The following is a 25180-nucleotide window of genomic DNA, read 5'->3' as shown; positions in this document are numbered from 1 at the left end:
CAACTCAGCTTTGAAAAGGAGCTGGTGGGAGGTGAGAAGCCTTTAAGATAAACATCAGCATAAGGATTATGTTTCCTCCTTGGTTTTATTGAAGTAATTAATAGACACTAGGGAGCAAGAACAATATATGGAGATAGGGGCCTATACTAAATAAATTAGGTAGCTTTATGGGACAAATACAAGAGAACTGGCTGAAAATTAACTAGATTTTAGCAAACTGGCATAGATGTATAATAGAGGAGACCTACGGTGGCTGTGAAATTTGTCATCCTCCCCTTGGTGGAGCAAGTAGGTCTACAGAGAAAGGCTTTTTTCCAGTCAGTTGTTTGGTTTGGTTGTGGTGGTTTTGTTGTGGTTTTTCCCAACAAATTTCCTGCTGGATGCTTGAATTGGTAGTTATGAGACGACCTCCCTCCACTCACAGCAGGAAATCAAGCACATATTGATTGCACAAAATTACATTCATTGCAAAGCTAGCAGAAATGACAAAAAAGCTCCTTCTGCCTGTACAAGCAGATACTACCCACTGTGGCCTCCTAAGCTGCCAACACCCAGCAGATTGAGATTTAAAACCAATTTTAACTAGTTTAATCTAAAGAGGTTAGTCCTAATTTACCCATTCATACAGAATAGTCCAGCAGCCCGACCCAACACACTCACCACACAGATTCCTCAGGACTGGATATTTTGCTTATGTGCAACCCCAAGACAAATAAACACCAAGGACAAAAAAAAAAAAAAAGAGTAGAAGAGTTACAGATGTTAGAGAGATCCTTGAAATCTCTTAGAGACACTGGAAAAAGGAAATGCTTCATTTTAAAAGCTCAAAACTGAAGCAGAAAATAAATCAGTGAAAGTAAGATCAAATTAAAGCTGTTCTTCTAGAAGAGAAAAGTTGATTGCTGTGGAATACTCAGACAATTGCTCAGAGCTGAAGTTACTCTTATTGTTTAATTTCTGTTTTCTTTCATTTTGCTTTTGTAATATGAATTTCTTCACATTGGCATAGCAGCAAACTACCTCCCAAGGAGCTGGACAGACAAATAGTCAAATAGCTAGCAATATTTTCCTTTTGATTGAATGTCTTGCTCAAGGCATATTTTCAGGCTTTGGATGAAAGCATGGGAAATTGCTATTATAAGTCTTTGACTTTTAAAAGCAGTGTAGGGGGGAGGACACTGGTAGCAGACCTAGCAAAGCTAAAATGATTTTGAACAATACCTGTGGTTTTCTGTATCATTTGCCAGATTTCAAAAAATTAAAGAGTAAAGAATTTCCAGTAGTATTACCAAAGGATAATTTTTTTAGTTCTTGAAGGTAAGTGCCATACAATGTTCAGCACTTAGTGACATGGGCCTGTATTACATCAAAACAGGAGCTTGTAATGTCATACTATAGTTATGTCATGCTAAAAAAGGCAGAGCCTTCATCTGGACAAATCCCTGATCTGTTTCTTGCTGTATATATTCAGGTTTCAAAGTCTCCAGCTTGACTGATCAAGAGTTAATAATCAACATACTTGCACTGGGTGTTTTCAGTCTTTTCTGGATACTGTGCTCCTGAACAGGATGGTGAAATTCCTTACAAGTAAGATGCTTTCCTGGGAACAGAGAGGACCCCTGATGGTACTTACATAAAACTTGTTTTCATTAGAACAATTGCAACCAAGCTGTCTCAAACAAGAATGCTGAAATCTCTGCCAAAAGCACATTATACTTTAACCCGGCTGGTAGCCATTGCCTGGTTGGATAAGACCATTTCTCAGGAACATATCAAACACACAGATAAACATTTGCTTTGTTATTTACTCTTCCACTGCCTTCTTTCCTGAGGGTATTAATAAAAACTCAGAACAACCAATAGCATGTTCCAGCTTTGCTGTATTTTGTTCAACACAAATGTAATATTCCACATGAATATCTTCAATCAAGTAAAAGTCTTGGCTTACCTTTTTGATGTTGCATCTTCATTGCTGCTCAAGTGTGCTATTTCTAATGTATCTCCATTTCTTCTGTAAATGGAAGTCTTCCCTGCTGGCAGAAAAACAATGTTCTTTTCCAATCCAATCCACAGTTACCTTCTTTTCCAGTAAACAAGCCCCAGATAAAGTACTTTGCCCTGGCTGGAGAAAGGCACCAGAGCCAGAGTGTGCAATTCCTTCCCCTCAGGTGCTTCGAATCCACTGCACAGCAGCTTGCTGTAGGGAGGTGAGGGAGATGAGAAGTTCACTATTAAATTAGTGGACACCCCCCAGGTGGAAGTGGCTGTGACCAGCTGAAGACTTGGTGTCACCCGACAAACCCCTTAACTCCTGGCTTTTTCTCCACTTGTCCCTGGATCATCTTGGACAAGCCCAGTAAATGCCATTGATGAAGAACTTGGAAAAAAGTTGTGAATAGTTTCAATGAATAACCATGAATATGATGCCAGGTACAATGAATTGTTGAAAAAAAAATAGGTAAAAATTTTTGCTGGGGCTAGAAAAAATGACACTAGCAAAAAAAATAAATGTTCACCAGCATACTGCAGTAGATCAGAACAATTTCATGGTTTTGCACTTGGAATATTGGAAATTTGAACAGAAATGGTTATGAAAAAGCTGCATTTTCCTAGTGTGAGAGTGAGAGGCATTACCCAGAAAGGCATAATTAAAAAATAAAATCAGACTGATTAAAGAACTTGGATTTTGTTTTTCTGATGTGTTCTTGGCTGTAATAGTGCATTATGAAAAACATGCTCTGACCAAAGTAGGACTGACCAGAACCTAGACTGACAACAAACTCTCTTTGAACTAACTAGAGGAAAAGAAAGCAAGCACAGTTTATTGTGTTGTCTTTTGCTGGAGCTCATCAGCTGTTACAGGATAAAGGGTGCTATTTATTGCACATCTTTTCCAGTCATTAAGTGCTGGCTGAGAACTGGTTTGTCAGGAGCTGTTTTTTTTCCCCCTGCCAGTCCACTTTTAAACTAACCAACTGTCCAGAGCAGCTTTTGGTGTACTCCAAATTTCTCACAGCACAGTCTGAATTTTGGTTCTTTCCATTGGAAAGCAAGAGCTTGCAGCTTTGAATTTATGGAAAGAAAGCTTCTGCCTTTCATACAGAATGATTAGTTACCTCCTTGCTCTGTTTAGAATAATAAGTTTGGCCTCAGTGTACACATGCAGGTAACAGTGCACATGGCGCTGTCAGCCAGAAGAAATGAAATTCTGAATACTGTATCACTCAATTTAGTTTGTCTGTTTGTTACAAGAGAAGGCAAATTCAGTGATTAGACTGGGAAGATTTTCTGTGTCCTCCAAATGTTCTTTGCTCATCCAGTATATGTATTGAACTGTACAAAAAACTCAGTTTGGTACTAAATGGCAAGGTTTATTTTGAGAATGCAATTAATATGTAATACCTTGGAAGATGAATCGCTATTGTAAATACAGAATAAAGGCTCAAGCACCACAGCTCTTCTGTTCCTGTATTTGTGTTTTACAAGAAAAGACACACAGCACTAAACTGCATAACTTCCATAAAAGGTGCTAAAACTAATTTAGAAAATCAATACCTCAATGAATTAGCATTTCAGACTGACATATGTGTGCATTCATGATCATAAGAATTCAAAACAGCAGTCCAGAGAGCCCCACAACATGAAGTTCTCTTGATCCCTTCAGCTACACTTTGAACTATGTGCAATACCTTTTTTGCCCTGCTACCTCTGCCTCAGCTCCATAAGGTAGGCCACTAATTTTCTCTAATCAGCAGTGTGAGTGTTCGTAAGTCCTGCTAGCTCATTTACAACAGTGGACACTAAAACAACAGGAAATGAACCTATTGGTTTCACTTAGATCCCTGGGCAGCTGCCAGTTACCAAGAGATCTCGTCTGAGTTTGAAAACAGCAATGCTCTTGATTGCAAAATGAATTTTTCCCTGCTGCTGCTGCCCTCCTCATATTCACTTCTGATCAATACACCATTCTGATTTACAACCACATCTTCCTCAGGAGGCTTTGAATCAAAGTACAATTGCAAGCTCAAAGAAAATACTGGCATTTATTTTTATGTTGCAAAAAACCTAACCCTACATACCCCCTCTCTCAGAATTCACAGAAAAGTTGAGTTTTTTATTGAAAGGCCCTATAAAACTGAGGTAAAGTACAAAATTAGAAAGGTAGCTGTAGTGGAAATGACAAGAGGATGAAACTCATTGTATATCACACCATAAAGAACACATGGGAATCGGTTTAAAACATGGCAGAAGTGAGCTTCCTAGCAGCAAGGAATTTAATGCTAAAATCTATGATAAGTAATGTGTATCCCATGATGTTTTACAGTTCACAGTTACAGAACAAATCAGTTCCTTTTCATTGTAACTGGTCCAAGATCAAATGTATCATACGTATACACAAATAGAATTAAATAGGCAAAAAGTTGTTCCTAGTCTGATCAAGACTTGACTGAGCAGAGGTACCTATTAACTTTTTTTGCAATTAGCTTCATAAATTACCTTTCAGCTTTGTCACTAAACCTTTTAATTTGATATATACTAACATAATTTAAATACACAATGGGGTTTTTGCCCATCTGTACAATGAAATTTTTATATAACGCTCCAAAATGTCTTCTCCCATCTTCTAATCAGAATGAGCTCGGGGGCAAAACCTGCTGCTCATGCTTAAGCTTCCTGGAACAGGCTGACTACAAGCATAGCTAGGATAATAATTCCTTCCCTCCTTCAACCACACATAATACAGTCTTTATTCAGCAAAGTCGTTTCACACCATGCCAAAGGTCAGCTTTTGCTGTATTAATAGCTGCTCTGGGAGGATCAGTGTTGTGCTATCCTACATTTTTTCCTGGGTCTGGAGATGCAATTTCCTACAATCTGCAGGCAATTTCCCACCAATTTTCTTGGGGAGCTAATAGGCTGTGACAGGAGATGGAGCTAGCTAGCAGCAGGAGGCTTCAGAAAAGACAAATTGCATCTCTGCCACCTAACTGGGCAATCTAGAAAGACAGAGTTTATAGCTTTGTAGTGTTATTGGGCCCCATGCTAACAGTAAATCGTTCAAGCTGCTATCTGAATTTCATAATCTTTTCCTTCTGAATTGTTACCACCACATATCACTTTGTTGCACTTTTTCTACAAATGACAGTTAGACATAGATCATGTGTGATTTCTATTTTAACTGCCTTTTAACTAGACATGCCCTGCTAAATGATATCCACATCAGAAACAGAAATATACAGTGTCTCTATCAAACAGCAATATTTTGATTATTTTCATACTTGCTAAGTTTCAAGGCAGACACCTAAGGAAAGGGATTAATTTTTAAGCTAAATTCAAATGAAACAGATGGAGCAAACTATGGGAACATTAAAATTGAGCACACTTACTGTGGTAAGAAGGTCCCACTGATACATAGTACAAAATGAAATCAATAAAAAAACCCCCAAATATAACTGGTAATTTCTCCCTCTAATCTAGCAGGTTTTGAAACCTAAGAAGTTAATCTGAACTGTCAAATCAGTTCAAAACCATCCATGCAACCATTTACCTTGCAGATTTAAAATTAGTAAGACTAGTAATGCTATAAGTATGTATTATTATCATATCCACTTTGATAGAAATGAAACTGAATTAAAGCTGCTCACCTCACCTAAGATTACAAAAAAATTTCATAACTAAAGAAAATTATTCAAAGGCACATTGCACTAGCAACTATTGCATGTGGTATCTGTCACTGTATTTCCCCTTACTGTTATAGCTAACCCAGGGGATAAATACTGTAAACACATTCTATTACAAAACCCTGTATATCTGTATGTTTTCTTCAAAATATAGAAGAACAAATTTCTGAAGGCATGGAGGTTATCAAAAACAATTAACAATAGTAATGAAATTATTATAATTAGCAAAATTTGCAAGATTAATATTTTTTCCCCTTCCCCCCTGCCCAAGAATAAATTAGGCAGAGTAAAAACAATCCCATCTAAATTATTGCTGTCCACTGGGAGACAAAATTAGTACTGAGATGTATAAAATTTTACTATAATTCAACCCTAGGGATTTTTTTAATTACTTAAGTAATGAAAAAATGTAAAATTACAGTGAACAAAGTATTGAAATATTCTAACATGCATTTTGAAACTCTCATATTTAAAACACTTGTCATTAATATCCCCATTTCATATTTGTGGTTTTTAATAAGTTACAACTAGATAAAGTACTGAAGAACCAGGAAGAATTATAAATAGAATACCAGGTCAATAACTTGTACTCAACAAAGAAGAGTATCTACATAAACATATAAAAAAAAGCTATGAGAACCATTCAAAATCCAGAAGTATTTCCTTTAACAAATTCACCAGTAAAAATACAAGAGTATCAGGACTTGAAAAGCTTGAATTTGACAAATGAAAATCAATGATTTAGCTATGCAAGTCTATAAACTTCTTGAAGTACACATTCAAAAATTTGATTATATCATATATTTGTGAATATTCACTCAACTGCTGTCAGAAATACACATCTCACATAATCAACAATCAGAAAGACAGAAAAAATTAGAAGCATTATGTATATATAACTCATTAAAACATCTCTAGAGATCTAATGTATGTCCAGGAGGAAACACAAAGGAGCACGGTAGTAAACTGATTTCTGTATGAAAAAGGAAACTTATTCCAGTAAGTAAATTTAATGTGGCCACAAAAGTTGAATCACTCTAAAGTTTTGTGGCATGCATGGCATGCTAAGCAAAAACCAGACTGACATTAAGGACATTTGCATACTTAACAGCACTGTTTGGGCTGTTCATCAACAATTAGAAAACACTTTGAATTTGCAAAGCCATCAGATTGCATATTTATTTGAAATCTAATTTTTAAAAAATTTTGTCCAACTGCAAAAAAAATTCCAATAGCTGACTATTCTTTAAGAATAAAGGGCATCTTCCTTGGTCTGCAAAACTTTATGCTACAGCAAACCACAAAATAAGAGTTATTAACTTATCATAATTGCAGAGAGGTTTTAAGGTAAGAGTGTAATCCACTGTGGATCGCTGAAGGAAATGTGACAAAGGCTGTGAAATGAGCAGATGGATTTTATTTTAAACAAATTAGGCTCACTACCAGGAAAGTAACAAGGATTTCTCAGTTTCCAACTGCTGTGGGTTATCTTTCATTTATGACCCCTTCATTCTGCTTGTTAACTTCTTTAAATTGCCATTAAAATCAGTGCTCAAAGGGAAAACAGCATTTATTGTTTGCAGTTACAGGCTATCATCTCCATTTTCTATGTTAATGACAGCATATACAAAAGGGATAATGATAACAGTATGTTTGATTGTTTAGTCTCCAGACTATGTGTTATCGTCACCTCAAACTCATATTTGGCAGAAAACAGGGTTTTGAAACAGGGTTTGAGAGATACCTTTGTGCTGTGAACATAGCAAAGGCAATCCTTGCCAAGATGTACACAACAGAAATGTTGAGTTCCTTGCAGCATCTCTTTTATGAATCAACATAACCTTACAAAATATGGGCAAAATTACATGTGAAATTATAGGACATGAAAAATCTCGTAACTTTATGTTTTACCTCAGAAACCACCACAGAATTTTTTCTAGGAAGAGTCAACTACGCCAAACCAAGAATTCCATAAACAATAGAAGTATGAGTATAGAATAATGCAGCTATCTTGTATCTCAGTGCTTGCTTTAGTAAGGGAAATCATTTCAGCAGACACTGCCCAATATAATTATGCAGCTACCCACTAAAATATGCAATCAGATTTTCATGTATCTATCATTAACAGGCAACTAAATTCTTATTAATGCATAGTAGAGCATAGAGCCAGAAAGAACGTGGACTGCTGTTCAGCTTCTCAGAGTGAACTGTGAGACCCAGACCTTAAAAATATGGGGGGAAAAACCCCAAACCCCACAAAAAACCCTGCTCAGATTTGAAAATGATAACCAACATTTGTCCCCACAACAGACATTTTTTTGGTATTCAGTTTTCTGAGCAGCATGTTTAACCTCAAGGAAATAGAAATCCAGCTCTCTCAAGAATTAATGTATCATAGAAGCAGTAGGTTCTTTGCATCTTCAACAACATTCTGCCCTCTGAAGACTATTATTCATTCTTCTGATTTCCCTTCATGTTTCCTTGTTGTATTCAATTCATACTTTTTAAAGTAATGTCAGAAGAAAAAAAGAAATTAACAGAAAATTGTGAAAAAACATAAACCAAACAAAAAAAAAAACCCAAGCCTACCCATGTGCTTCAAATATGTTCAAAACACACTTTTTGCTGATTTTAGAACATGTTTCAGTGAATATTTGAGCTCTGCTATATAGCAGAGTAGAAACACTGGGTAAATTTCTCAGGAATGTCAGTAAGACATAGGACAGATTTTTTTAAGCACACAGTTCTTATATGTCTGGTTTCCCTAGCAAAATCTACCACACGGCACTAAGCACTTAAGCTGCAGTGGGACATTTGAGAGCATGCTGCTGAAAATGGGATTATCAAGTGCTTGGAAGCAGATCTTGAGCTACAGAAATAAAAGTTAATAGTAAATGTTGAGAACTGGCTTTGAGTTAACTCTCTTTCCTCTTAGGATGAGATGACTAGATGTTTATGGATATCAAAGAAATGTCCACTTCCAGTTCAAACACACAACTCAATTGTCCTTGAATAATTATGCAGAAACATTTGAACAACTTTATAGAGAAACAGAAATCAGTGAACTCTGACTGAAATCTCATCCTAGGTGAATTGTGCAATTGCATGTTAGATTACACCTAAAATGTATATGTTTCTATGTTCTCATTTTCCCTCGTCCTGCAGTGTGACTAAGTGTCTAAGGTGGCTAATGGTGTCCTGCTTTGTGTCAGCAACAGTGTGGCTAGCAGGACTAGGGCTGGGATTTTCCCTGTCCCCGTCACTGGAAAGGCTGCACTTCAAATCCTGTGCTCTGTTTTAGGCCATTTATGACAAGGACATTGAGGTGTGTTCAGAGAAGGGCAAAGAAGCTGCTGAAGAGTCCGGAGCACAAGTCTTTTAAGGAGTGATGGAACTGGGATTGTTTAGATGGAGAAAAGGCTCAGGGGAGACTTCATCACTCTACAAATCCCTGAAATGAGGTTGTAGCAAGCTGGGTGTCACTTGGCCTCTCTTCTCAGCCACAGGACAAGAGGACACAGCTTCAAGCTGAGCCAGGGGAGGTTCAGGTTGGACCTCGGGAAGAATTTTCTCATGGATAAAGTTATCAAGCATTGGAGCAGGCTGCCCAGGGAAGTGGTAGAGTCACCCATCCCACAGGTGTTCAAGAAATGACTGGAAGCAGCACATAATGCTATTGTTTAGTTTACACATAATGTTCAGTCAAAGGTTGGACGAGATGATCTTGGAGGGTTTTTCTAACTGAATGATTCTGTCCATGAATTTCCCTGCCATGAACTCTCCTGCATTCTGGTTTTTGTCAGGTTCAACTCTGAGTTCCTTCACCTTCCCCATTATGTAATGAAGTATGTCATGTCTGTCTGGCAGGACAGAATGAATTGGCTGAAGTCTTACATAGACCTACATTCTCAAATTCTTTCTGTGTGTTTCTGGTAGGAGAAAAAACCAAAATCCTTCAAAGAGACAGCAAAGTTGGAGTCAGTCCAGATTATCCAGTGAAGTGATTTAAAGGGTAAACACTTTATCAGTAGTGCGAAATCAGAAGTCTGTACTCCTCCTTAGCCCAAAAACTTCAAAATCCACCTTTCTTAATTAACAGAATGGTGGAATTTCCCCATCAACTCAAAATTGCACCAATATAATAAAAAAATATGAAAGACTATTCTAACTAAACTACATAATCCCATGGGCTCCTAAGTGGGCCGGTCATTCCACAAAATTACAAACAAACAAAAAACCCTATCAGGAATTAAACATCAAAACCAAAAATCAGTTTGTCAATCTGAGTTAAAGCTACTTGAGTAACTTAGAAGCTTCTGAAATTCTACTTTCATCACCAATGCAAAAATATGACCCAAAAATTATGGTCAATCATTCATACATAGAAGTATGTATGAGACTAGATGACAGATTCTACATTAATGTTTATATTAAAAAATAACACTTGTTGTAACAGTCTGTGAAAATGATGTTCATTTAGTGCTCTCTCTTTCCTTTAAAGGAAACAAAGCCTTTGAAATGCCAAGTGAGTTACAAAGAACTAATGTAGATGAAAATTCTTTTTCAGATACCAGTGGCTTGTGGGCTAACATGGGGAAATATCAATGCTTGGAATTATAATCAAAAAGAAAGTCTGACACACTGACAAATACATTGTGTGGAATGATATCATGACTTTCTGCACAATTGATTTATGAAGGGTTATAACAAGTGCACATATACAAAATATACATATTAAAGCTGACAAAGGATTTTGTTCAGTTGAATTGGTATTACCACAAATCCCCTCTTCAACACTTATTTTTTGCACTGACATCCAAAATGTCTTTTTTAAGGACTCCCTGCTTCTATTCAGAACTAGCATTTGCCAGAGTGGCATTCAGACATCTCTGAATACTGAAGGCCACCCAGCACACAAAGACTATCCCAAAAAGGGGCTAACCAAAAGAATCTTTTAGGACTGTATTTAAGTTGACCCCCCACAAAAAAATTAATTACCTATACAATAGTTACTGGTGCACTTCTCTTTCCCATATGGTTTTCCCAGTGCCTTTTCTGTTACTGATGATGTTGGTTAGTCTGTTTCTTCATTCAATATGCAATATTTCCACCCACTACTTTACACAGGGCTACAAGAACTTACAGAAGTTTTAAGCTTCAAAAGTTTTACATCTTTTAGGTAATTGCGTAGACAGATATGCTAGGAGTTCAGCAAATCTATTTTTCATTTAAAAATACATCTGCAAGTAGAATATGGTTTACTGTCTGACAAATGAAAAGACTCACAATTTTATAAACATTAAGTGAAATCTGAAACAACAAATGGAGAGAACTACTCATCCACAAGTATGGATGATCCATCCAGAAGCTTTCAGATGTATCCACTAATTTTCAGACACAAGGCTTAAAGATATGATGGGAGGAAAAAAGGAATGAATTTCATAATTACAATCAAGAAATACATGGTACAAATATGATTACATTCATTCACATAAATTTCTGATTCCATAACTGCTCTGACACACTGTACATTCTAGAAGCCAAGAAAACAAGGTATTTTATGATTTTCCTGACACAATGATTTTCAACCTCCTGATTGACAAGTGTGATCTTATTAGCAAGCCCTATGTCACAACATATAGCAAACCAATTACATTTGTGGGGTTTTTTTTAATTGATATAGATGTGTAAGGTTACTTGCATTCTTGGTTCCTCTGATATTGACTTCAACGAACAGCAAAAGGATACCTATAAAGTAAAAACCAAGGTGATAGCAGTTTGGCAAAAACCCAAAAGGTCTTAACTAAAGCAAATTTGCCAGTGCTGCTAAAGTCAATGATCACTGCCAGAGCCAGATGTTCAGAGAAATTTAAATATGAAAAGTGTAAAAATCAAGTAATCTTGTAAATAATCTTGTTTTAAAACTTTCCCTTTTAAAAATGGCATAGCATTTCCCAGTATTTCAGTGTAGCAAATATAGTTAATTCTTTGGAAAGCCTGATGATTCTGCTTTTTGCCCCACTGTCTGAAAGCAACATGACCAGCATCTAAAATGTCATTTTCATACAGTTACAAATTAACAATGAAGCAATCATCAAAGATATATATGGATACATATTGATACAATGTTAATTTTAAAAGTCTAGGAGACAGATGATCCTGAATGGGTAATATTTTACATTCTGAATTGAATGTTAATACGTTAAGGCTATTACAGTTCTAGATGCTATAATTTGATTTCAGTAGAATGGTCATGTAAATTGAAAAGAAAACCTGTGTCTCTTCAGACTAGAAACTTAGATAAAATTTGCCCCCAGATGAAAAATTCCTTCTCCAATCAACACATCTGTCAGTCAAGTTTGTTTCTTCCTAGCTACATGTCTTTGAAAGAGCAAGGACATAGGCCATCGTCAAATGCTAGTAAAATGAGAAAGCAGCTCTTCTTCTGTCAATTTGTGTAATCTAAACTAATTGTTCAATGATATCCTTCTGTTCATCTGTATTCTCCGTTATCAACAGAAATTATAATCAAATTACAGAATGTAGGAAATGTATGGCTCTCACCAGTGCAACAGCAAAGTCTGTTGTCTAGCACACAGTGGTAGAACACATTAGACTGAAAAAATAGCAGTTAAATAAAGTGAACACCTTCTGTCCTCATCCACTGCTCTTGAGTACACCAAGAAAACTTGAAGATGCATAGCTTTGGTAACTGGCTGCTTATCATGGCTCTTCACAGATGTCACACAGTGATGTGACAACAGAAAAGACTCAGACTGCTCAGCATGAATACGTAGAGTCTACAGGCCTGCGTAATGTGGGACACTCAGGAAAATTAATTCTTACTAATTTGTAGAGTGGATTAGTTAAAAACCAAAATATTCCTTTGTCAATATTCTCACAAGAAATTAAGAAGCAAGTTTAACTTAGTTTAGGATAATTTACTTCACTTGCAACTCTGCAAGTAATTTAACATCTTTAAGCAATCCCCTGTAAACTCACACTTTTGGTAATTTAGTTAAATTTACCTGAGTATCTAAGTATAGACAAGACTTTAAAAAGGAAATGGTCATTAACTACCATTTCTCCGTACAACATGAAGGATGCAACTTATCTAATCACAGACATCCTCATATAACAAATAAAGGCTCTGATGTACTTAGTTGAAATGTAGTCTCACATGAATTCTGTTCAGCTGGGGGAAATAAAGGACAGAGAAGTCACCTCCTCTTCTAGAAAAATGACCAAATGAGTTATGATGAGGCACGTATTACTGTATCTGCCAAAGAACATATACATGGGACATCAGAATAAACTTAAACTGCACAGTTTCATGAAATGTTCAATTTTTATATTTACACTATAATTAGTACAAAACTGACTTTAAGTTTTCCGTAGAACAAGACAATATCTACTGGACTTGATACCCTAGTATGTCAAATCAACTACTCTGAAGTATGATAAAAGAATCTAAGAATAGTTATAAAGAATAAGACACCATTTTCAAACTATACATAGTGTTTGCTTTTGCTTCTAAAAAGGTACTTATATCCCCAAAAGGTTTTTAATTTTAAATAAGCAGGGCAAGCAGGGAGAGGGCAAGGGGGAAGACTGGTTGTTGGTACTAAAGCCTTTACTGTAGTAAACTAAATATATTTACAGTTTATACAAATGTTTGACCTTCAACAAAAATACAAAAACATATCACAAGATGCAAAATCAGGAAACAAGTTCATCTGAGACACTGCTGCTCTACCCAGGACAGAATGCAACTTGAACTGCAAGAACAGAAAGGTATTTATCCCCCATATTCAGGCAATGAGTAAAATTTGCATGAGGTCACAAAAAGAAAAAAAATAAAAGGCTCCAACATTCTTCAGTAGACTTGGCTTTTAAAAATTATGTCAAAAACCTAGGCTACATTTGTCCATCTTGCTTCTGTGTTCCGTCTGGTCCACGTAGCCAACACTTAGTTGGTGGATGTTGCCTTCTATTTTGAAAAATTGGAGTAGTTTCATGGCAAGATCTGGAACCTCAACACTTTTGTTCCTTTCAAAAATTCAAAACCTTTCTACTTCTACAAACAATTTTGGCCCAGTTCAACCTCTAAAAGAATATCCCCATCATATTTTTCAGTAGATAACTTCATAGACTGTAGCCTTTTTGTCTCCAGAGCCAGTGACTATGTACTTATCATCCACAGAGATGTCACAGCTAAGCACTGATGAAGATTCTTTGGACTAGAAGAAAAATAGAAATATATTACATCATTGAAAAGAAGTCTTTTTACCCTCATTTCATCATCTCATTTTAGGTAGATGACATATGTGAAGATATCTGAATCCACTCCTGGAACTCTGCATGTTTGGGTTGTTTTTTTTTGTTTTGTTTTGTTGGTTTTTTTTGTTTTTTTTTTTTTGGTTTTTTTTGGTTTTTTTTGTTTTTTTTGGTTTTTTTGTTTTGTTTTTTGTTTTGTTTTTGTGGGGTTTTTTTGTTTGTTTGTTGGTTTTTTTTTGGTTTTTTTTTGGTTTGTTTTGGGTTTTTTTGGTTTTTTTTTTCATTAAAAGCAACGTCATCCTCACCTGGAAGATACTGGCTCCATAAGGAGTTCTCCATGCATTAAGAAGGTTATCTTTCCCAGTACTCACAAACCATTTACCTAGAATATAAACAAGAAGGATTACAGAAACATGAAAGAGACATCTGATAAATTTGGGGTTTTCAATTCACATCAATGAAATTTTTAACTAATTATCCTTATATAAGCTCTTACTATGCATCAACACAGTACTTTTGCTTACAATCAATGTGGATGCTCAGCACGTTTGCAGGATGTTACATACTATGAAATCCCTAAACTTCAAAAAGAAATAGCTTTTTACACATGAATCAATACTCACAGCAGCCTCTAGACAAACAGATGGCTGTTTGTAGATAAGTGCATTTGAATTCATAAAGCAGAGATATTTATGCATTACTTAAAAAACTGAGATGTAATAACTAATGACTATGAAATAACTAATCAGTAAAACATGAATTAAGAGCCCTGACCTCCAGTTCTATGTTCAGGGCAACTTACCACAGTAAGCAAACTTGAGTGACAGCACACAGCTCTCATGAAGGTGCAGTTGATACTTGTCTGGTTTATTTACATGTAGCACTTCAACATTGCTGCTCTCCATTCCCACAGCTAGCCATTCACCAGTTGGACAATAACCAAGGGAAAATATCTGAAAATTATACCATATTTACACCTTTTAATTTTTTTTCCTATAGATAATTTTTTCTACATTTAAAATTATTTGGGAAAGGGAGAGAGAGAGAGAGAGAGAGATAAGGGCAAATTCACATAGTTCAATAGCAAAACTGCAGTTCAAAATTTGATTAACTAAATAACCCCTGTTTTTACATATCAACTTAGAAAAATAGGAAAAGAGTAGTGTCAGGCTATAATTTTCTTCTGCAATCTAAGCACATAAAAAAGCTTCAAAATATTGTGTTGGGAGCAGCGAAAAGGAAGAGAGGGAACAATCTGCCAGTTCTACTGGGTTCAGTCTTACCTTTGATCCTAAGGGTTTCCTTCCCACCCCACATATTGCCACAAGTTGTAGGAAAATCCAGTTACCTGTGATGTGAAGTCATGCTGTTGTAGCTGTCTTCCTTCTCTCAAGTCCCAGGATCTGACAGTGTTATCCAAACCTCCTGTCCAGAGCTTGGTACCATCATTAGAAATGTCAATACAGCTGGCTCCATCTGTGTGGCCCTGGAATTGCCTGATAAAACAAACCAGATTGACTAATGATTTCCTGCCAGAGCTCAAGGTAAACACTGTTGTGGTGTTAGTTTTGGACTCTGTACATGTGTCATCTGTTCTGTGTCTGATGATGAGCAAGAATCAGCCCCTCCCTCTCACTGAGCATTAATTACCAGTATTAAAAAAAAACATTTTCCAGGTGCTAGAGAAATGATCTGCATCATGGCTAGCTGTATAAAGTCAAATATTTCCTATCAGGTTTTGAAAAAAGAAAACAAAACAACAAAACCCCCCAAAAAACCAAACCCACTTGTGAGAATATTAAAGCAGAGTAACTACAGTTAAAACCACTAAGGATAACTCAGATAAAATTGAAGCAGTCAGAGAATAAACCCTCCAATTTCAGAAAACAGCTTCTGTATTTTTCTTTGGCTGCAAGTCAAGAAGATAAATAACAAGCAGATATACTAACAGAAAGGGATCCAGATAGAGATCCAGATAGTTAAACACAACCATTGCTGAGTCACAAAGTTGCATTCTCTGTGGCAGGAGATTAGAAAAATCTAAAAGGAGCTGTTTGTTTTATAACCTTCTCATTAGCAACTCTCAGCTTTCAGCAACCAGAAGGTCATCTCAAGTTTTTCTTAATCCTTTGCCAAAAGCATTCTGAAGCTCCTGCATTTTTCATCAGCAATTAGCTTTAGCAAAGTCCTATGCCTCACTGTGAAAGGTGGAGGGCAGGTGGGGAAAAGACAACTAGCTTAGGAAGGAAGGGTATGAATCACCAAGAACTGCCACAGAAAGGTCACACGGCATGTTTTGTTTAGTAGCTCTGGTTGCAAAATTCCATGTGCTATCAACCAGCAAGATCAGCACACAAGTGGTGGGAACACATACAGAAAACATTTAAAAAGCAGGACATTCACAGATGGGTATAGATGTCGCAGAGTGTGCCTTTACAGGGACTAAGCATGCACACGATAAAGTGAAAACTTTATATAACTAAAATTGTATTTATTGACCTAAAGTTCAACAGAAAGTAAAATTTGCATGCACATTAACATGACTCTCTGCATGTAATTTTCAGCTAATTATGGATATACAGAAGTTTAACTGAAACACAGCAGACTAAGCATATTCTTTAGTTTTTGTGTTCAGAACTTTCAAGGTATTATAGACTTTCCAAAATTAGACTCATTCTTCTCAAAATATTGTAAGCCATCACTGCTTTGGTAAGCCTAAACTAAATTTATCTTAACACTAAGCCCCTCTACTTTCCTAAAGAACTGAGAGGATCCACCCTTTCAACCACTTTTGTAAGATTAATTTTACTACTTACTATCGCTAAATAAGAATTGAAAATACTCCTTTTTACTTAACAAGGCTTAAGACAAAGGAAAAGAACAAACCTCAAAGTGTTCCCTAAAAGGTATGTTTAGTCCATACCAGTAACAAAACAGCAAGAACATTGCTTGTAGAAAGCTGCAGACCAATCCCAAATAATAAAGACCTGCAGGAGCTTTTACATTGATTACAGCAGGTTATGGACAAGCCCTGAAAGCATATCTTCCAAGACTAGGCTGAAGCTACTAAAACTAATTTCTGCCTGACTTGGGTGTAAACCTCTCCTCTGAATAAGAGACACTATTTACTTTGCTGTTATAAACCCTATTCAGGGAGAGAAATATTTATATAGCTGTCCAAAGAGTAACTTCTACTAAAATTTTCTGTAAACAACAACTCACCTGACCAATGTCTGATTGTGCAGATCCCACACTGCAATGTTCCCATCACTACAGCAGGAAAAGCACACCTTGGAGTCGGGGCTGATAGCCAGAGCATAGCAGGCAGGTGCTGAGGATGTCAGCTCTGCTTTTATACGAGGAGTTGGAGCTGCTAGGTCCCATATGGATAATGTGCTGGCTTCCCCGCCAACTATGAGGGTGCATCCATCAGGCAGCAATTTACAGGAACGGATGTAGTTATCTCTGTTCTGTACAACACAAATCACCTCAGTTACATGCCTGCCAGTAATGACCACTAATATAATTCTGACTGCATCACAGTTTCAAGCAGTTTGGTACTTTTTCCATTACCAAGGTATGAAGAGGAGCCAGGAGATCCTAAAAGGTTGGAAACACCTACTTTCTCATCACTAATTACAAACTGCAGCTGCAAAAATTAAAACTGCAGACTCCTGTTGCCACAGTCTACTCTATTTCAAACCTTACAAATGGCAAGTTTTCTATCTCATTACACAAAAACAGAGCCAAAGTAAGCTTGCTTTTCTGCAAATGTACTCCATCAGTGAAGGTCACCAACAATAGAAATATTAAAGCAAATGACCTTTCATTTGGCATTTAACAGCCCTATATGAAAATGTCGTTCTAGTTTCACGTGCTTCAGATTTTTGAATTTTTCTTTTAAATAATATTTTGCATTCACAGTATTAAAGTTGAAAGATTAAGGATTCCCGTTTTGGTCTTGTATTTATGTTGGTCCTTTGTTGTTCAACATTATTCTTATTGTACATATTGATCTCTCATTCATTATATTATTGTTGATTTGGAGGTACTGCAGGGGAGTTAGTGACAGAAGACATTTCTACCTTTCCTTATTACCACCTTGCTTGACTGGCAACAGTTTTTTTACAAAATTGATGATTAAGATATGTAACTCAAGACAGAAAAAAAACACTGGAAGAATTAGTTAACAGCATTTCTATTATGGTATATTTCTTCTAATTTACAGGAAAGGAGCAGTAAGTAGGGCAGTGAAAATGTTGACTTAATCAGTCATTACTGCTCCCTAACTAACATGAAGGCTCTGCATCCAGACAGATATACCTGCCCCAGAACAGAATATTCAACTTCACTATTACTACTCAGCAATTACAAAATGATAGCAGTAAAGAAAGGATAAAGGGTAAAAACCCCTACCACATTTAATTGGATCTACACTGAAGCTAGAATTTTCATTTACAATACGTATTGCTGTGCTTGACAACATTAAGTCTTCTCAGTTAACACTGTACAAACCTCTATGCTGCTTCCAGTGAGAAGCATCTCTTACTGCCATTACCTTTTTTGAGTTAACTTTTCAGCTACCTATACTATTGTACCCAGTCCCTTTTGTACCCTGCACATGTGAAAATAACCAGTCTATATGTATAACTAGTGGATCATGAACAAAATTCATAGCGAAACTTTAAGTGACCTTTGGTACGTGTCACATTATTTTCAGCATGTGGCTGCTATCATCTTACAGAAATGAGGTTTTTGGTCCTTGTGTGAGTGAAAGACCTAGGAAGGTTCTCTGCAGCCCTGCATAAGACAAGCTACATTCCTTTTAAACTCCTGCACAAAAATCATCAGTATAACTAGAAAGGGGAAAAAAATATTACGTTTTATTCAAAACATGACATACATGTTCTATTGACCCTCCGTGATAAGTATCACTAAACAAACCAGCACTATTCTCTGTAACACCGTTATGTATTGAAGAAAAAAAGGACATCTGGAAACAGATCTGCCTGCTATTTCCTTCTAATATGAACAAAATCCAAACAAGGACTTTTTTTTGAGTCTCTAAGGAGAAGCTACCCTTGTGCATAAATTCCTGTTCACCTACCAGGCAGTCCAACTGAGAGACAGGGCTCTTGTTGCCAGGCTGACTGATGTCCCAAACCTTGACACACCCCTTCCCACCCGTGTACACATGTCTCGTGGGGTTGCTGATGGTAACTGCACACACAACTTCCCCGTGGTTCAGGGTGTTGATCTGACGGGCATGGCGAGGGATTCCTGGACCGATGAGGGCATCAGGAGGGAAAGGAACTGGCTGCATCTGACCATCTGCAGTAACATGAAAGGAGTAGGCTCTTTTGGGGAAGGGAAAGAGAGAAGACAAAACAATTTAAAAAATCAGCCGTTACAGAACTACAATGCAAGAAAAACACAGTATTTTTAATTTTAGTTTTTTTGCCAATCATGCACAAAAATCAGAACTACAGTGCCAAGTAATACAGGCAGATGAAACCTCAGATGGAGACAAAGATTCACAATAGAAATTTTCAACTTGACTCAGACAAAGTATTTGTGTAATGGGGAAGCAGGTTAAATTCCACCCTTAACTCTACAGACCAAGGTCATGGCTGCTATCCCTTAGCCACTTAGATAATCAAAAGACCTTTCAGCCCCTGGTTTCTAGCTAGCAGCTGCAAGTCTCGTCATCACAAGTCTTACAGCAGCAGTCCCCCACCAGGCACTACCCTCCTTCCATGAGGCTTGCACCTGTTGCCTTGCAGTACCACAAGCCAAAGTTTTGCTTGATTCTTGCACCTCATCTGCAACATCACCACTGGTTGTGCTCATATACCCCTCTTTCCAGCTGGTAAGTAGTGCTTTAAACAGAAAATAGAAACATAGAGTGGTTGCACACAGATTTCACCAGAAAGCTGATATCACCTTCTCATAATTATGTTTTCTTGAATTTGTACATTGAAAAACTGGAAAGGCTCAGTTTTCCAGGTACTTTTGGCACTTCAGAAATACCTTTTATTTGTATTCATTGCATGATTTCCAGTTTGTGGAAACTGAGGGTTGAGTAAGTGACATTCTAGCACTGAATAAAAACACTACTCAGGGGAAGTACATGAAATTATTTTTTCATGGTCACTGAAAACTAAGTCAGCACTGCTCAAGGACAAGGGCACAAATACCAACTAATAAAGATTTCAGGTGTGGGGGGGTTCTTTGTTTGCTTTAACTACTAATGAAAATACTGCTGTAAAAGACTGGTTTTTGCTACACTAGTGAGCTCCTTTTCTGTTACTTCTGTTGTAAGTGCATCCATAGCTCATGCTTTTGATGCTGTTGTTACATCCACAGCATCCTTCAGGAGGCTGAAGTGGATAAAAAATGGTGAGAGATGAGTATTCTCTTTTTTTCTTTCACTAATAAGATGCCATCTCCCTACTGAAACATTTATTTTTCTAATATAATCTTTTGTTCAGAACTTCCCTTTCTTTTCCAAATCTACTTTTTTTCTCAGAAATCTTCAATCACTGTAGTTCAACTATTAGTATCCCATCCATCTTTCAAGAACCCAGCAACAGGTATTTCTATTAAATCTTCTATCCTGAATAATAAGCTAGTATTTTCAAGGTATTTTATTACATGTTCCCAAGTACCACACAGTTTGAAATGAAGAAACAAGGAAGATGCTTGGTTCTGGAACAGACATCACAAAGCAACTGAATCTGCTCTGCTCCTGGGCATAAGATATTCCTTCGAAAAACCGTGAGGAGAGATGAAAGAACTCCACAGCTCTTTCATACAGAAACTAAGATTGGAAATAGTCAATTCATCCAATATCATGTTTTTTTTTCTTAAGTGAAGGGTAAAAACTGGTTAAAAGTAACTGCTCTTAAACAGAGGAGAAATAGTGCATATGTAGGCAATTCCTATACTCATTCATGTTTCATGGTTGGGCGTATAAGCAGAAAGCTTACTCAGAGAGTACACACAAATAGAGAAGGAGCAAGTGCAAAAGATGACATCTTTTTTTTGCACAGAAATGTCAGGAATGGGAAATGTAAGGTAAGAAAGGAAGTGCAATGTTCGCTCCCTTACATGTACACAAGGCACACAGTATATCAAATGTATTTTGTCCCATGTGACCCTTTCTGGCTTTCTGTATGAAGAATTACAGTAATGATAAAGGCTTAACTAGAAACTCATTCCTTTCTGTGAAGAAGAGAGACAAGATTGTCCCAAAGTAGGTAGTCACTAAATAGATCAGATACAGGACAGGAGAGGAAGCAGAATAGGAGTGGCAACAAGGTTGCTTGAGGCTGAACTGCTCAGGTTCATCTCCAGAATCCAAAAATAGAGTTATAGCATTAAGACACTGAAAAGCTTTGCCCCAGATCAAAGTCAGTTGCAGAGTATTTGTTAGCAGTAAGAGTACACAGAACTGTACAACTTTGAAGTTTCAGCCCGCCCTTGCTTTTATCATGGACTGAAACAAAACAATGAAGCATGTATTAGACAATTTTTTCCAGCATGTCCAAGATTAATAATCTACTTGTCCATGATTTTTTTTTTATTTGAAGGTTACAGCTTAAACGTTCTGTTCAATTCAAAATACCTAAATAATTAGTGTTTTGAAATGCTTAGGTGCATACACAGAGCTCCTCAGTTCTTGCTGAGATGAGGTATGAGGGAGACAATAGAAACATTTTTCAAGTACTTTCTGTTTACTGTAGAACTGTAGTGACTCTTATGCTTTGAAACATCAGAGGCCTACCCAGTGTATTTTTTAATCATGTAGAATTTTACTACTATGTCTGTGTTTAAAGTGGGGCTATACTAATCATAGAAGCAGTCCCTCTTTTTTAGCCTTTGCTTCTAAGACTGGTTGATCACGACGCAGGATGACTGAGTTTTGATGGCCTAACAAACAGACCAGCAATAGTTTCTCACAAGTCAAGACAGCTTTTTCTACAGTGCAACTTATCTGCAATCCACTGTAGAAAGAAATGGCTACACTTTGCCAAATCCCTCTGCCAAGACAAGCACACAAAACAGTAAATGCTCCTGTTTGCTTGAAGATATGTCCCATGTAATGCTAACATCACCACTGCCAGCATACTTACAGTATGGTAGTCTAGTGACTCGTCTCTGCTAGGTATTATGGTACAACTTTTGCTACACAATACCTTTTAACCTTGAAAAGGCTTGCATGGCTTGCCAGACTGACACTCCAGACACTCCCTGGACATGGAGAAGTGCCTGTCTCCAGAAGAACGTAGGAGACAGCAGCAGTGCAAAGAGACTGTTTGCAGCTCAAACACTGCAGCCCTTGGCTTCCTCTTCATCATGAGAGAGATCCTGCTACTTCTGGGAAGGACTATACTTACAGTTCCATACCTACAGAAGATTTAATTTCTAGTGCACTAGACATATTCACAGGCCTCAATTCTCAAAAATGTCAAGAATTTTCATTATCTAACCTCAAAGGAGTCAACAACTAGCAAAATCTGGCAAATTCTTGAGTTCTCTAAAGCTTACGATTTCTTAACAGGCACCTTTTGACCACCCATTTTTCTTTTAGAACTGACTATGTATGCCAGAAACTGCTGTTTAGTCTCATGACTAACACAGTTTTGTGTCTCACTCAGAGCATTCTGTCCATGTGAAAGATGGCTATCCTATAATGGATTCTGTGATTAGCCCTCTTTGGTCAAAGGAGAGTCCTTCGTTGTGTTGGTCTAACAACAAAGCCATAATTTTATCTTATAAAAATGCAATTAAAATTTAATATAAAATACACTAAGTACATGTCAAGTAATACATATTAACAGAATATTATGACAACAACAATTACAAGACAAACTTCTGTGCCTTTTGCTTAGAAGAGTTCTGAGAAATAGTATACTTATATTATTTCTGAATAATGGAAATAGTCTTCTGAATTACTGTATCCAGAGACTTCTCTCACATATGTCAAAGCAGCACTGAGAACCTGCAGAGTTCCTGGGCACAGCAACATGGTTAAGTGATACTAATACAAACCAGTTTCTCAGCTTAATTCTCCAATTTCCAAATAAGTATACAGCAAGTAAGTATCATCTGACATGCTGCGGAGAGTTCAGGATAATTAATTCATTATCCAAGAATACAGCAAATTAACTAAACTACCTGCCAGCTACTCTAGGTATTCAGATTGATCTACAAATGCACACAATTCCTGCCTACTAAAGTAACGTCTTAAAAAAAAAACCCTCAAAAACTTCCACTTCATCCCTTCAATTCAAGCAGACTTCTTTAACTAGCAGAACAATACCCCTGACAGCAAAACATGAAAGCAAAGAGTTCCTTCCATTCACAACTGCATTTTGATTTCAGCTTTTCTTTGCACTCCAGATAATTTTTAATTGTAATTATCACAAGAAACAGTGAATATCTGAGTGTGTTGCTTCATCATATAGAACAAAATGCCAAGAAATAAGGATAGACATATTTGTACAGAAATGACTAAATTTTCATCTTCATACATGTCACCAAATGATTCTATTTAGAGATAAATGGCAGGGATGCACACAGCCCTTAATCTCTTATAATACAGTAAAATTAGCTTTCCTTTACAAAATTTCTCATTGTATGTTCACTGTAAAAATATGAAGATCTGAAGAACAGAACTGAAATCAAGCAATTCCAAAAGAGTAGAGTATACCTCTCCACAAACACAGTGAAAAGTCAGCTTATAAGTAGAAGGAGGAAGATTTAACATTTACCATGTAAAATTTCCCTTTCCTACTAAAATAATAAACATATATTTTCAGCAATTTTCACTGTCTGGGAAAACATGCTGAAAAATATATTTGTCCTCAATACTACCATTAATTCAGAATTTTGGACACCAGGGAAGCAGTACTGTGGACATAAATCTTACCACTCATCTTGAAACTCTGTATTTAGTCCAAAATCCAGCTCTTAGAAGGCATGGTTCACAAAAACCAGAAATCCATAAGAATAAAAGCTAAGTACTTGTTAGAAAGACTATGTAAAGAGGAAAAAAAAATAATAAAAATTAACACACCAAAAACTCACAGTCCAGGGCATATTAAAATGCATCAGAACAAAAGCATTCAACTCAAGACACCACATGTTCATGTCCAAGTGTTTAACAGGTTACACATTTTTCAAACAAGCAGGTCAGTAACAGACCTCAGAACATACAAGGCTTAAAAAAACCTGTGTGCTATCAGAAGTGTCTGTTCTTTAGAAAGAAGGGAGCATAATTTTCTTTTGGGTGAAAAAACAGTATAACCATAACCACTGATAAAAAATGTGCAGCCTAAAGCATAACATGAGTGGGGATTCAATAGTTCAATTTGAAAATTCTCTGTACCACTTGCAACTAAAACTTCACATCTAATAAAACAAATTCAATGTGTCACCATATCACCAGTCAAGAAAAAGGCTGACTTTGAAAATAAACAAGGCATACTCCACCAGTTTGCACAGTTATATCTGCTCTCTAGAGAAACTACAGGAGAAAAACCTGAAGCAGGTGAGATACTCGTAAATGCTGTAGGTAGCAGACAGCATCTAGCCAATCGAGACTAAAACATGAGATTGTTTTACAGCTGTCAATTCCATGAGTTTATGGAATTTTAGGCTTGCTTCACTAAGATAAACAAGTAATTTTAGAAGAAATATACAAGTAACATGACCACAAAAAACCCTAAACATTGCAGAACACATTCAATGAAGTGGCGACTAGGGAGAATGTATCAAAGTAGGCAGTATATGAAACAGTATGAATAAAGCAGCAAAAACATTAAAAAAAAACAAGCAACCCCCCACACAGTTCCCACCCCAGTAATTCAGCTAAATTACCAGGATACAAAGTAGAGCACTATACATATCCTGTCCTTGAACACTGTAACAGCTAGAACTCAGCCACAGAAAATTTCTGTGAACAAAATTTCTGAACAAAAATAGGTTTTGCTAGATTACAATATAAAATATTGCAAAGCAATGAAATATGTTATTGAAAGCTTATGAATACATTTGTTTAGAAGTAAAAACTTAGAGCCATTCAATTATGCAATTTTTAAAAGTATACTTTTTATTTAAGTATGGCAAATTCTATGAAAGTCAGCAAGACTGTGTCTGAATTTTGAGTACAAAGCCTGACCTTTACTGCACTAAATTTAAATACACCACATTTGATA

The 25180-nt window shown here is 36.6% G+C and overlaps 1 protein-coding gene across 4 annotated transcripts in view; it reads right to left on the bottom strand.

Moving 5' to 3' along the window:
• Positions 1-10146: 10146 nt before the first annotated feature.
• The window catches only part of TLE1 (TLE family member 1, transcriptional corepressor), a 72786-nt gene continuing 57752 nt past the window's right edge, over positions 10147-25180 (bottom strand). For all 4 annotated transcript variants that reach the window (XM_054003249.1, XM_054003252.1, XM_054003250.1 and 1 more), the window contains 6 exons: positions 19066-19315; positions 17181-17428; positions 15307-15454; positions 14761-14911; positions 14264-14340; positions 10147-13921 (listed from right to left, as the gene is read on the bottom strand). In XM_054003249.1, the coding sequence (XP_053859224.1) occupies positions 13814-13921; positions 14264-14340; positions 14761-14911; positions 15307-15454; positions 17181-17428; positions 19066-19315 (982 nt within the window). In that variant the 3' untranslated portion in view covers positions 10147-13813. The remainder of the gene's footprint in view (positions 13922-14263; positions 14341-14760; positions 14912-15306; positions 15455-17180; positions 17429-19065; positions 19316-25180) is intronic.

This window comes from Vidua macroura, chromosome Z, assembly GCF_024509145.1.
Source record: "Vidua macroura isolate BioBank_ID:100142 chromosome Z, ASM2450914v1, whole genome shotgun sequence".
NCBI classification, from domain to species: domain Eukaryota; kingdom Metazoa; phylum Chordata; class Aves; order Passeriformes; family Viduidae; genus Vidua; species Vidua macroura.
Note: the sequence above shows the minus strand (reverse complement) of the source record. Positions and strands in the feature narration are given on the sequence as shown.